The 11,530-nt window shown below is 45.1% G+C and overlaps 1 protein-coding gene across 1 annotated transcript; it reads right to left on the minus strand.

The window, feature by feature from the left end:
- Window positions 1–1,312: 1,312 nt before the first annotated feature.
- Window positions 1,313–8,644, minus strand: Gpr101 (G protein-coupled receptor 101). The gene is made up of 2 exons (XM_034486436.2): window positions 8,416–8,644; window positions 1,313–6,704 (listed from the first exon to the last, which is right to left on the minus strand). The coding sequence occupies exon 2, from the start codon at window positions 6,633–6,635 to the stop codon at window positions 5,106–5,108; it is 1,530 nt and encodes a 509-aa protein (XP_034342327.1). The 5' UTR covers window positions 6,636–6,704; window positions 8,416–8,644; the 3' UTR covers window positions 1,313–5,105.
- Window positions 8,645–11,530: the final 2,886 nt, after the last annotated feature.

Here is an 11,530-nt window from a genome sequence, read left to right on the forward strand (position 1 = left end):
CATTTCATTCCCCCTCCCAAGTGAGACTCAAGCATTCTTTCCCTCATTCTTGTATAGCCTCCTTGGGTCTGTGGTGTGCAGACAGGAGCTAGCATGGCTGTCCTCTGAGAGGCTCCACCCATCAACTGACTCAGATAGATGCCAACACCCACAGCCAAACAGTGGATGGAGTTTGGAGACTCTTATGGAAGAATAGAAGGAAGGGTTGCAGACCCCAAAGGGGATAGTAACTCCACAGGAAGACCAACAAAATCAACTAACCTGGACCCTTGGAGCTCTCAGAGTCTGAGCTACCAACCAAAGAACATACACTGTCTGGACCTAGGGTTCCCCACACATATGTAGCAGATGTGCCGTTTGATCTTCATGTGGGTCCCAAACAACTGGAACTGGGGCTATCACAAAAGTTGTTGCCTGTATGTCAGATAGGTTCTTCTAGCTGGGCTGCTTATCTGGCCTCCGTGGGAGAGGAAGAGCCTAGCCTAATAGAGACATGAAGTTCCAGGGTGGGGAGGTACGCAGGAGTGGGGGGCCCAGAAGCTCAAAGGATGTTCCGTGGGAGGGGATGGGGAAAGGATTGTGGGCAAGGGTAGCCAAAAGGTCAGTGAGTGGGATGTAAAGTGAATAAATTAAACACATTAACTAACTAACTAACTAGCTAGCTAGCTAGCTAACTAACTAACTAGTTTAAGAGACCCCACTTGGAGAGATGGCTCAGTGGTTAAGGGCATTTGTTGATCTTGCTGAGGGCCTGAGTTTGATGCCCTACACCCACATGTCAGCTTATACCTGTCTATAACCCCAGTTCCAGGAGAGCATATATACTCTTCTGACCTCTGAGGGCACCAGGGATGTGCATATGCACACACAGACGCACCAGGCATGTGCATAGTGCACAGACATGCAGGCAGAACACTCTAACACATAGAATTTGTAAAATCTAATATTTTCAGATTAAAAAGCCCCCATCTGTTCAAATCTCATTGACTTTGGAATGAATGTGACACTTGAGAACCTTTGGGATCTGGCTACATCCATGTCTTCTCTCTGCTCACCACAGTTCACTTTGGAATGTAATGCAGAACCAAACTAATGTCCTATCTCCCAACAAACGTCTTTCTAATGGTCAATACTTTATACCCGTTTAATTTTATTCTTATTTTGAAAAATGGTTTGTGTGTATGTATGTGAATGCACACATGTATGTACATGTGTGCAGTTGCCCATGGAGATGACTTGACGCAGTGAGTTGCTTATTCTGTCTCCATGTGTCTCCCTCTGTTCCCAAAGAGCACAATATAAGAACCAGATTCACACACAAAATGAGACTTTATTTAGCATATTTCAGAAGAATGTACCAAGGACAGATTTACAGCACCTATTTAAGAAACACGAAAAATATTAATAATAGTTAAATCACAAACATTAATCTGTCTTCATTCCCCAAGCAGGAGTCTGTTATTCCTGTCTGGCACAAAAGGCATCATAACCAGTTTAGAATGCATTCAATTAAACCAATATATGAAACCATGATTTTGGGCAGAGTCTCTGGGACTGCCTGCCCATGTAACAGTATCAATTCATAAATTTGATTTGAGTGTGAGGGGATTTCTCTTCTCGCTGACAGGTGGGCAATAAATTCCAACCCATTTGTGCACCTGAAGGTAAGTTGTGCCAATGGGAACTAGGCCCCAGGACTATAGTTTTGAAAAATCCTTTGAAAAGGCACTTTTAAATTGCAAACCTTTTGTTTTAAAAGGAAACTTTTAAATTTAAAATGGAAAGTATTAAAGAGAACTGTTTTATTGACTGAGTGCACTTGTCCTATTCTTCTCAGTCTCAAAATAGCACATGAAATTTGGTATTAAAGGCAGTTTTAGAAATGTTTTAATGAGAATATACATAAAATATATCCTCTTGTAATACTTTTGTTTTTAAAATATAATAAAATAATCTGAGTTCTTTTGCAAATATATTTGATCTATGACTGTAACTCTTCAAACACCTGAGCTGCAATCCCTGCCCTCCCCCCACCCCCCAAATTCTCACTGTCTCTTATTAATACTGCATCTCATCTGAGACAGCCAAAGAGGAAAACAACAACAAAAACAAAACAGAGCAGCCTTCTGGGTCTTGGCACTTCTCTAGGAGGGTAGGGATCGTCAACTATGGATCAGCTAAATGCAAGTCTGATTAACTTCCCAGTCAGGTACTGGTTCCTGTTTAGGTTTTGAAACTACAGTACTCTTTTTTTTCTCCTGCTATCAGTACTCCAATAGCCTGTCCTGGGGTTCTTGCTCCTTTATGGGGAAAGGACTTGTCTTCTTTGATTTCGAGTTCTACGTACTGAAGAAAACAGGCATACCAGTGCCAGTGGGATGGAGAACTGCCGGTGAGGACTTCAGCCAAGATGATAATTTAGTTCCACATCTCTTCCCAGCTGTACCAGGAAAAGTTCTTGCTTGTCACGTACCAGGGATGTAAGGAATGAAAGGCACCTCTTCCTGCATATCACTGTGGAGCCATGTTACATATCCTGTAGTATACACTTTTAAAGGTAAATAAATGTACTATGTTCTACTTCAAAAAGTGACCAGATTGTGGGTCACATGTAGAGTACTGCATGCATTTTGTTAACTAACTTTACATGTACACACACATCACCCACTTTACTGCACAAACCACGCACACACACGATCTAATCTCTAGCACCTTATCTCCAAGAACACATTTTATATACAGTTAGAGCTTACATTAGAAGAAATACCACAAGAGAACACAGCACTGACACAAGACGAAAGTACTAAATTTTCATTAAAGTTAAAACTGATGAAGAGGGGAAAATCCATTCATGTCTGAAATAGCAAACTAAAACCAATCTTGTCTTTGTCTCTTTTAGAGCTACAGAAAGACAGCAATTAATTTTCACACAGCAGACCTTCTTAACTGTACACATTGCTGTGATTTCCCCTTAGTGTGTATACTGCTAAGATATGGAGGCTTTGGGAGGCAATGATGGAAACCTAACTTCTATTGGCAGCCTTCATGTTCTTTGACAATTCTTACCCTACTTACCAAAAAGCAATGAACTTCCCAGTGACTTGGCAGTGGCCAAGTTCTGTATATCTGAGTTTTCCTGTATCTTTCTCTAACCTGTTTTGTGGCTTATAGCCTAAGTGTGCTGATGTGCACATTAAACATTTGCCAGAGAGGAAGATGTCTCATATAATTGGAACGGTGTCTGTTCTTCATGGGTTTTAGGCTACAGTTTGTTTCCAGTACATGCTTCTGCCTCCTCAGATGCCTAAACCTGGGAGTGGTATGGGGCCTTTAGAGGCCTAGAGTAAGAAGAAAAAATAGAAACACAGTTAAGTAGGGAGAGTGTTAAAAGCCCTGACCAGATTCCTTATCTCAGCACTTAGCTTGCAACCAATGTTCCTTTAATCCTATTTTTTGTTCCCTGGAAGATGTCGTATGTGTTGCCAAATGGACTTACCACACTTGTACAGACAGGTTCTGGTTCCATTTGGATTTTGGATTTTGACAAACAATTTTCTTTGTTACACTTTTTGGAAAAATGAATGGAAGTGTGAGGGTTAGATACGATGACTTATCTGAGGCTCTCACAAGTTCTAAATTAGTGAAGTGGAATTCGATAAACTTCTTGTGGACATACTGATCTGACAGGCCATTTCAATACTATTTGGTTGTATCCAGTCTCCTGCATTCTGAATACGGTAAACCCACACCCTCACAATTCACAACCGTTTACCTTTCCTCCCTTGAGAAGCTCATGCTGGAATCTGTGAGGAGGAAGAAATATAACGTCATTCCTGACACTTATACTCTACCCTGCATTTGTACAGAGAACTTACAAGTTTTAGAGAGAGCCACAGGTATATTATGTATATGCATGTGGGAAGGAACATGTCTATCCTCATATGCAGAACCTGCTTCATGTTTATTAGGGTACAGAGATAAAAGAAACTTCTTACACACATAAAATTTATCGGCAGTGTGAGTTTTCTAGAACTTTGGCCATTCATACTGGAATTTCTTTCTTCCTTTTCTCTGTCTTTCTTCTTCCTTTCTTCTTGAAACCTGAAAATACTGTTTAATCAAAACATCAGTTTGAAATAAGAGCAAATAAAACCCAGAGGCTGTCAGAGTTCTAGAGAGTTCTTATAAGTATCCCAACTCAGTGACAGAAGGGAAATAGTAAGATAGTGGCCTGATTTCTTTTCTGCTGTTACTCAAATAGGAGACAGAAAACATTTGTGTCAATCGCACTTTTTCCATTTGCACAGTGGTCAGTTCCTGCCCATGTAGCAGGGTACAGGAGGATGGAGAAGGAGGGGAGAGAGAGAAAGAGAAAGAAACACATAGTCGTTTAGCTCCATGGATATGTCTTATTTCTCCATTTCTTCCTTTGACCTAGCCCCTCATTTCAGGTTTACCTTTTTCTTGATCCCTTGTGAAGACCTAGAAGCTTTCTTTATTGTCTAACTGCATAGTCCACCTTTGTTGCAGTTTGAATTATAGGCTTTTCACCATATACTGTGGGACCCTCTGGTACAGAAATCTGCTCATACGGTGATCCATCCACCTAGCTCTGCTTTTGGGGCTCCATAAATGAGTTGGTCAGTTTCTTTTCTTTCAGCTGAACACAATATGTAGCCCCAGCCCATGAGTTCCTGACCTGAAGTCCAAAGTCCTTATGTCCATAGGCATTGCTTTTCCTTTTACTCAGAGCTAAAGCTGATGTGTTATAGCTCTGGGGAGACAGGCAGAATACCAAAAACAGTTGTTTCAAACCAGATAGCCCTTGCTTTGGGAAATTTCGAGCCTAATATGTGTATATCTGTATATATTTGGTGGGGATCCTAAAGTCCATGCTTTGACAGGTTTATACTTTTCAGGAAACTTCCAAGTCCCTAGTTCTTCCTTATATTTATCGGCCATGTGGTGGGAAAGGATGCGTGTGCAACACCTTTGCCTGAAATGGTAAGCACTGGCACTAATGAGATTGTGAGCGGTGCGCTGAAAAGAAAGCTGCTCTTGTGTTCCGTTTTTGTGTACAATTAAAGTTTGCCTTACTGCTAACTTTAAGGTGAAGTAACTGAATCATGAGAGGGGACAGCCCTGCCTTCGGTACCTCCCTCTGTGCCAGCTTCCGTTTCGTGAAGGCCAGGGTGGCTATCTTCCACAGGGGGGCTTTTCTTACAGATTAACCTCTTCAGTACCTCCTGGATTTCCTTCTTGATGCTCTTGTGCATATAGCCATAGACATATGGGTGGATGCAGCACTGCAGGAAAAAAAGCCAGATTATTATGGTGATCACCCACTGAGGTACCTGGGTATCGATATCCACCCACACAGCCAGCACTGCCAGAAAGCAGTAGGGCCCCAGAGACAGCACATAGGAGAAAATGATGATGAAGATCACCCTAGCGGCTTTGCACTCATAGCATGGAGGCAAAGGTGGGTTGCTGTTGTTGTTTCGACGACTGGGTAGACGGCTCTCTGGAATGCGCATTGCCTCGACATCATCGTTGAAATGGACTTCATCCATGCCAAACTCTATGTCATCTTCGCCCATGTCAATGTTGCACTGATTGACATCTATGCGGCCCGTGTCTGCCTTTGCGCTGCTAGCCTGAAATTCAGTGATGAATTCCAGTCCCTCCATGCTGCCATTACTGTCCTCTTCACTGCCCCTGGCCTCCATAATACCTGCACTGAAATCCAGGCTTCCTCTTTCGGTCTTCATGCTGCTGTTCTCGGCCACCATGAGATCCTCTTCCATTGTGCTGCTTTCCTTAGCCTGAGCACCTCCATCTTGGCCCTGGAGCTCATTCTCGTCCTGGAACTCATCCCTCTTCTTTGCTTCCTGTTCATTCTCATGCACCACAGAGTCCTTGACTCTCACCTGCAGGCGGTGGCTCTTAGCCTTATACAGGAGAGCTTGCTGCCTCCGGGCTGCACCAAACACCACAGAATAGCAGCCAAGCATAACACCCAGTGGAATGATGAGGAAGGATACCACACTGACAACGGTATAGGCAGGGCTGGCTCCCCAGATCATGGAACAGAAGGCATTACGGTCATCAAAGGTAGCGTGGCCCCAGCCATAGAGTGGAGGTGTGCTCTGCAGGAAGGCTGCAATCCAGGTGGCATAAAGGAGAATATAACTACGTCGGTTGGTCATCTTGGATGGGTAGGAAAGAGGGTAGATGATGGTCAGGTAACGATCTACTGACACCACCACAATGGTATTGACACTAGCAAAAGCAAATAAGTGGGTGAGGCTAACCAGGGCAGTGCAGAAGTGGATGTTGAGAGGCCAGAAGAAAGGAATGGCGGTGGACACCACCCAGGGGGCCACAAGAGCAACCTGCAGCAGGTCAGTGACAAGCAGGTTAAATATGAACCGGTTGGTCACCTGCAGCAAGTTTGGCTTACGGTGCAATACATAACCCAGCACTACGTTACCCAGAAAGGCTACACCAAGGATGACAAGCAGCACAACGGAGCGGATGATGCCGTGAGCTACACTAATAGGCATCTTGGAGAGGGGGAGGCACGCTCGGCTGCTGTTGTTCTCTTGAGTACTGTTGGTGCAGCTGGACGGCATGGTGATGTCAGACAGGCAGTAGAAGAGATCCAGCTTAGATTCTGCACTAGTGGACAACGATACTGCACACTATATTGAGGATGAGAGAAACATGTGAGCAGGGTTAGTGCCTTGCAGAGACAAGCCTCTGAGCCCAGCAGCATTGCTGTAGGACTCCTTTCTCAGATCCCTGTGCAGTCCTAATCCCTATCAGAGCAGTTTCTCCGGCTTTTTTTCTTAACTCTTGGGGTCTCACTACTGGGGTCTCTTCTGTGTTACATGCTCTTTGTCTTGCTTTTCCTTCCCATTAGCCGTGAGCGTTCCCTCAGCATGTCCCCTCCAATGTCTCTTGGGGTTTTTTTCTATCTCGCTGACACATCTGTCTCACTGACACACGCACTTACACTCTGTACCTGCCTGCCTATGTGTCTAGAATTCTCTCTCCAATGTTTTACTGGGGCACATTTCCTCTGTCCAGAGTATATGCCCCTGTTTCCAGAGACACCGGCTCTTCCTTCACTCTATAGTCCGTCTTTCAATTCCCAGTAACATGAGCATAGCCACTCGATGTCTGGTTGTGGCTGTTCTCTGTCTGATAATCCCCTCCCTCCCTTCCTCCCCCCTCCCTCCCTCCCTCCCTCCCTGTCCCTCTTTCTCTCTTTCTCAGTTCTCTGTCTCTCACTGTCTCTCAGTCTCTGTATTTTTCACTAGTCAACTTACCCTGTAGCTGTGCACCCTTCTCTTTTCCTTGGGTCTTACACCAACATCTGTGTGCTGGCTTTCTCTACACTTCTCTGTATCTCTTCTGGTCTTCCTGTGTGGTGTTCTCAGTACCTAAGTTCTGTGTCTTGCTTCACCTTTCCCTCTCCTGGTCTCTAACCCTCAGGTATTTCTAGGTATGTCTTCTAGTTCATCTCTGCCTCTCAGTCTCAGCACCCCAGTACCACTGCCAAATTCTTTCTCTGCCTCTTTTAAGGGACACACGTCACTGTCTTTCAGCAGCCTTCTCTGAGAGACCACCACCACCTTAGTTTTCCTCTAGCTGGATTTTATTTCCTTGTATTTTTCTCTGCTGACTTTATCTTTCCATGGAAACCAGTTGCTGCCTTAGCCCCAGGGGGCTCCATCTGATAAAACGCAGTTTCTCAACAACGCAGTGGTGGCTGAAGCATGCAAGGTCGATCGATACCTATTACCCTGCCCCATATCCAAAATTCACCATATTCTCCAAAAATCTACTGTATTTTCCAGCAGGTTATCAATCTGTACGGTGGAGGGGTGGGGGCGAGGGGAGCGAGCTGGGAAGAGTGAAAAACAGGGAAAGAGCCAGGGGTGAGCAAGGACAGGGGCAGGGGCCTGAGAGGGTGAGAGCGAGATGCCCAGAAAGGTAGAGAGAGAAAGAGGAGGGAAATGAGAGACATAAAGAAAAGTGAGAGACCTGTTTAGAAGGAGAACCAAGAAAGAACAAATAGAATCTTAAGAGTGGGAGAGGGAGGGGGAAAAGGGGAGAATGTAGGAAATGGGGCATGGAGAGGTGGAGAAAGAAAGAGCTAAACAGAATAAGAAAAGCGGTTGAGACGCAAGAACGCAGGAAAGAATACAAGAAAATTAGAGATAGGGAGAGGACACAGGAGAGAAAGTGCCCGGGATATGCAAGCGCAACCTGAGAGCCCCAACTCATTGATAGTGCGCACCACCTAAGTAACCTTCTAGCCTTGGCAAAGGGGTGTCTTGGCGTTTGGGGTAGGGGACCGGTTGGGATGGGGACTCGCTAAGAAGAGCGGAACCCACAGCAGCTTACCTGTTGCTGCAGGAGGCTTCGCCTGCAGGAGCTGGAGGCCGATCCCTCGGGGCTCGCCGCTCTCGGCTGGCCACCTTTCGGGGCACAGGCAGCTGCGAGCTCGCACCGAGTGGAAGGAGCAGCGGGCGCGGTGGGAGCTGGGCACTGAGCTTGTGCCCGCACGTCCAGCCAGCGCACAACGCCACAAGCTCTGAGCTGTGGCGGGGGCGCACGGCTTCTTAAGGCAGCGCGGTGCCCTCACCTTGAGGCGCTTCCCCCTCCCCTCTGTCCCCGCCCGCGCTGGTGACGCACGAGGCCCGAACCCAGAGGAGCTAAGCTGGTGGCAGCGGCGGTGGGGCGGGAAGGAGGGAGGGAGGATGACTCGCGATGGACCCACACAGATTCTGTCACCCTGCATCCAACTGCAGGCACTCTGGTGCTCACAGACTGGAGTTGTCACCAGGGCGAATTTTCATGCAAACCCTAGCTTCTAGCCCCCAGCTCCTAGCCCCTGGATTTTGGGCAGGGTCACTGTCACTGACTGTCACATATTTATAAAGAGAGGGTAGGAGATTCTGGTCTTGACCTCCCCCAAATATGGGCTGCCATCGGTTCTCAGAGAGGAATCAGTACACGGCTTTGATTTTTCACTAGCTCCCATAAACAGCAGTGTCTTACCTGTAGGTTTCAGGACCATTCCACATTCCATCTTAGACAAGCTGGGTAATTTATCCACGCGATTTGTTTGAAGTCTGTTTGCCAGTCTCTCTGTGGCTCCGTTTCTGTCTCTGTCTCTCTGTCTCTTTCTATTCCTTCCTCCCTCCTCTTCTCTTCCCTTCTTGACTCTCTCTTCTCCGTCGTCCCTCCTTCTTTGCCTCCCTCTTCCCTTCCTCTTCCTTCCCCTCTTTCTTTTTACCTTTTTTCTCTCTCTTCACCCTATAACATCTTCCTCTGTTTTCAGATGCAACAGAACGGAAGGGTACCCCGGCCTTGTGAGAGCAGTCTGCTATTACTTCCACTTCCTAGATACAGAAGCAGAAGCTAAGATTATTCTGTTTGCCCAAAGTCAAGTGAATATTACACTTATTTGGTGAACTAAAACGTTCTGCGCTTTTGAAAACGTGTTCAGCATATATGCATAGCAGGCCAGAGGAGGCACCCTCTCCAGTCCCTACTTTCTCAGGATAAGGAAGCATTTGGGAAGGTGTCTTTGATGGATCAGGAATAGTTTTCACTTGGCTGCTTCCAAGAGAGGAAGAAACACCTTGCAGGCAACAGAGGAGACAGATGCTCTGTTATATAGAAGTGCATGGCCGGAGATAAGGCTGCATGCCAAGGTTGAGAAATACAGGCGAAAGGCTGTGTGGCATGGTATTTTACAGACAGCCTGGGAGACTTTGAAGGCAAATCCGAGGACTTTAGGCTTTAACTTGACAGTCCTTGAAGAACTGTTAGAAACCTGTTTTATTATGGGCAATTTAAAGTATATACAAACCATTTTTGTTCATTTCAAGGCAATGTGATGAGGTTTCTGCGTTTCCATGCTCTCCCGGAATCACTGCTTGGGTGGAGGCAGATGGGACATTGGAAGGATAAAGAGCAGAAGAGATGCTGCCATAGGAAACTCAAGAAGGGCTTATCAGGCCACACAGAAGGGCCTAGAAGACTCTCCAGGAAAGGGGAAGTTAGCATCGGAGGGGAACAATAGCCAGGACATATTAGGGATGCTACAGGATGACCACAGGATTCTGAGATAGTCCATTGGAGGAACAAAACCATCCTCTCCTCTTCCTACTACTTGCCTCTGGGACAGGGAGATGAGGCTAGTGCATAATCATGTCCCAGGATGCTCTTTGGATTTTAAGTTCTGCTTTTTCTCTTAGATCATTTGTCTTTTTCTGCTAGGACTGATTTTATCTTCCCAAGGTTGAATGGTAAAAAAGCTGCTCGTTTTTCCTGGAGACAGTTCCCATGATAATCCCCCACTATTATTAATTCTTAGCTCCACACTGGCCATGGTGCAGTCTTGGGTGGCACACCCTGTTAAGCATCATTTGGCTCAGACTCGATTATTTTGCAATTGCTTGCTCAAATGGCCAGAGACAAACTCCATTCTTTCCTGCCCCTTCTTCCTTGTTACTGGGGTTCTTCTGAGACTGCTGGAAATCAGCAGAGGACAGAGAGATAACCTGTGAATACATGTGAAAAGTTGGTGTTCCAGGACCAACTCATGGAGTCTACAGCTATAGTTATGGGCCTAGTAAGAGATGATTGATTGGGAGGCGGGGTGGTGATGACATAATTACCAAGAGATCTTTGAATGCCTACCAGGCACTATGCTTTACTGTATTTAACTATTGAAGAAATTCTACTGTTGGGGATTAGTACTGTAGTTTTAGAGTGAACAATATCTTATACACCATTAAGGGGAAAAAGAAGAAGAAGAAGAAGTTGGAGAGATTATTCAGTGAGTAAGATCACTGACTGCTCTTCCAGAGAACATGGGTTCGATTCCCAGTACCTATGTGACAGCTTATATTGTTCTGTAACTCCAGTTCCAAGGGAATATGATGCCTTCTTCTGGTCTCTGTGGTGCTGCATGCACACACACACACAGCACACAGATATACATGCAAGCAAAGCATTATACACAAAATAAATCTCAAAAAGAAAGAAAAAAGCTGCAAACTGTCCATTATTTAAAAGGTGCTAAAATATGAGATGAACATTTATAATGGTAATGTACTACAGAGCCATCACTGCTCTTAGAAAGAGCTTAGGTCTGTACTATCCAAAGTAATACAGTAAGTGTTGAAGCTAATTGTTAAAATCAATTCTAGGTGAAATCATGATTTCCTAGACTGCTTTAAAGAAGGGTAAATAGAGCAGGGTTTATCAAAACTAAAGCAAGACAAAATGTCTGAGTTCAGGTAAAAAGGGACTAGGAATCACTGAACTTGTGGGAGTCCACATGCTGCTACCAAAAAAAAAAAAAAAAAAAAAAAGTGACTTTTTTTTAAAAAAAAAAAAAAAGGGAACCAATCTAAATTCTGTATCACATGCCTTCCTACATAGGGAGTTCACAATAAATCAATGGAGGAAATATAGCTTTGTCCTGGAGTGACTGCCATGCAAA

This window comes from Arvicanthis niloticus, chromosome X (genome assembly GCF_011762505.2).
Source record: "Arvicanthis niloticus isolate mArvNil1 chromosome X, mArvNil1.pat.X, whole genome shotgun sequence".
NCBI lineage: Eukaryota > Metazoa > Chordata > Mammalia > Rodentia > Muridae > Arvicanthis > Arvicanthis niloticus.

Bases quoted from the DNA above. Each gene is read 5' to 3' on its own strand.
- Gpr101 (XM_034486436.2), bottom strand. From the start codon at position 6,635: ATGCCGTCCAGCTGCACCAACAGTACTCAAGAGAACAACAGCAGCCGA.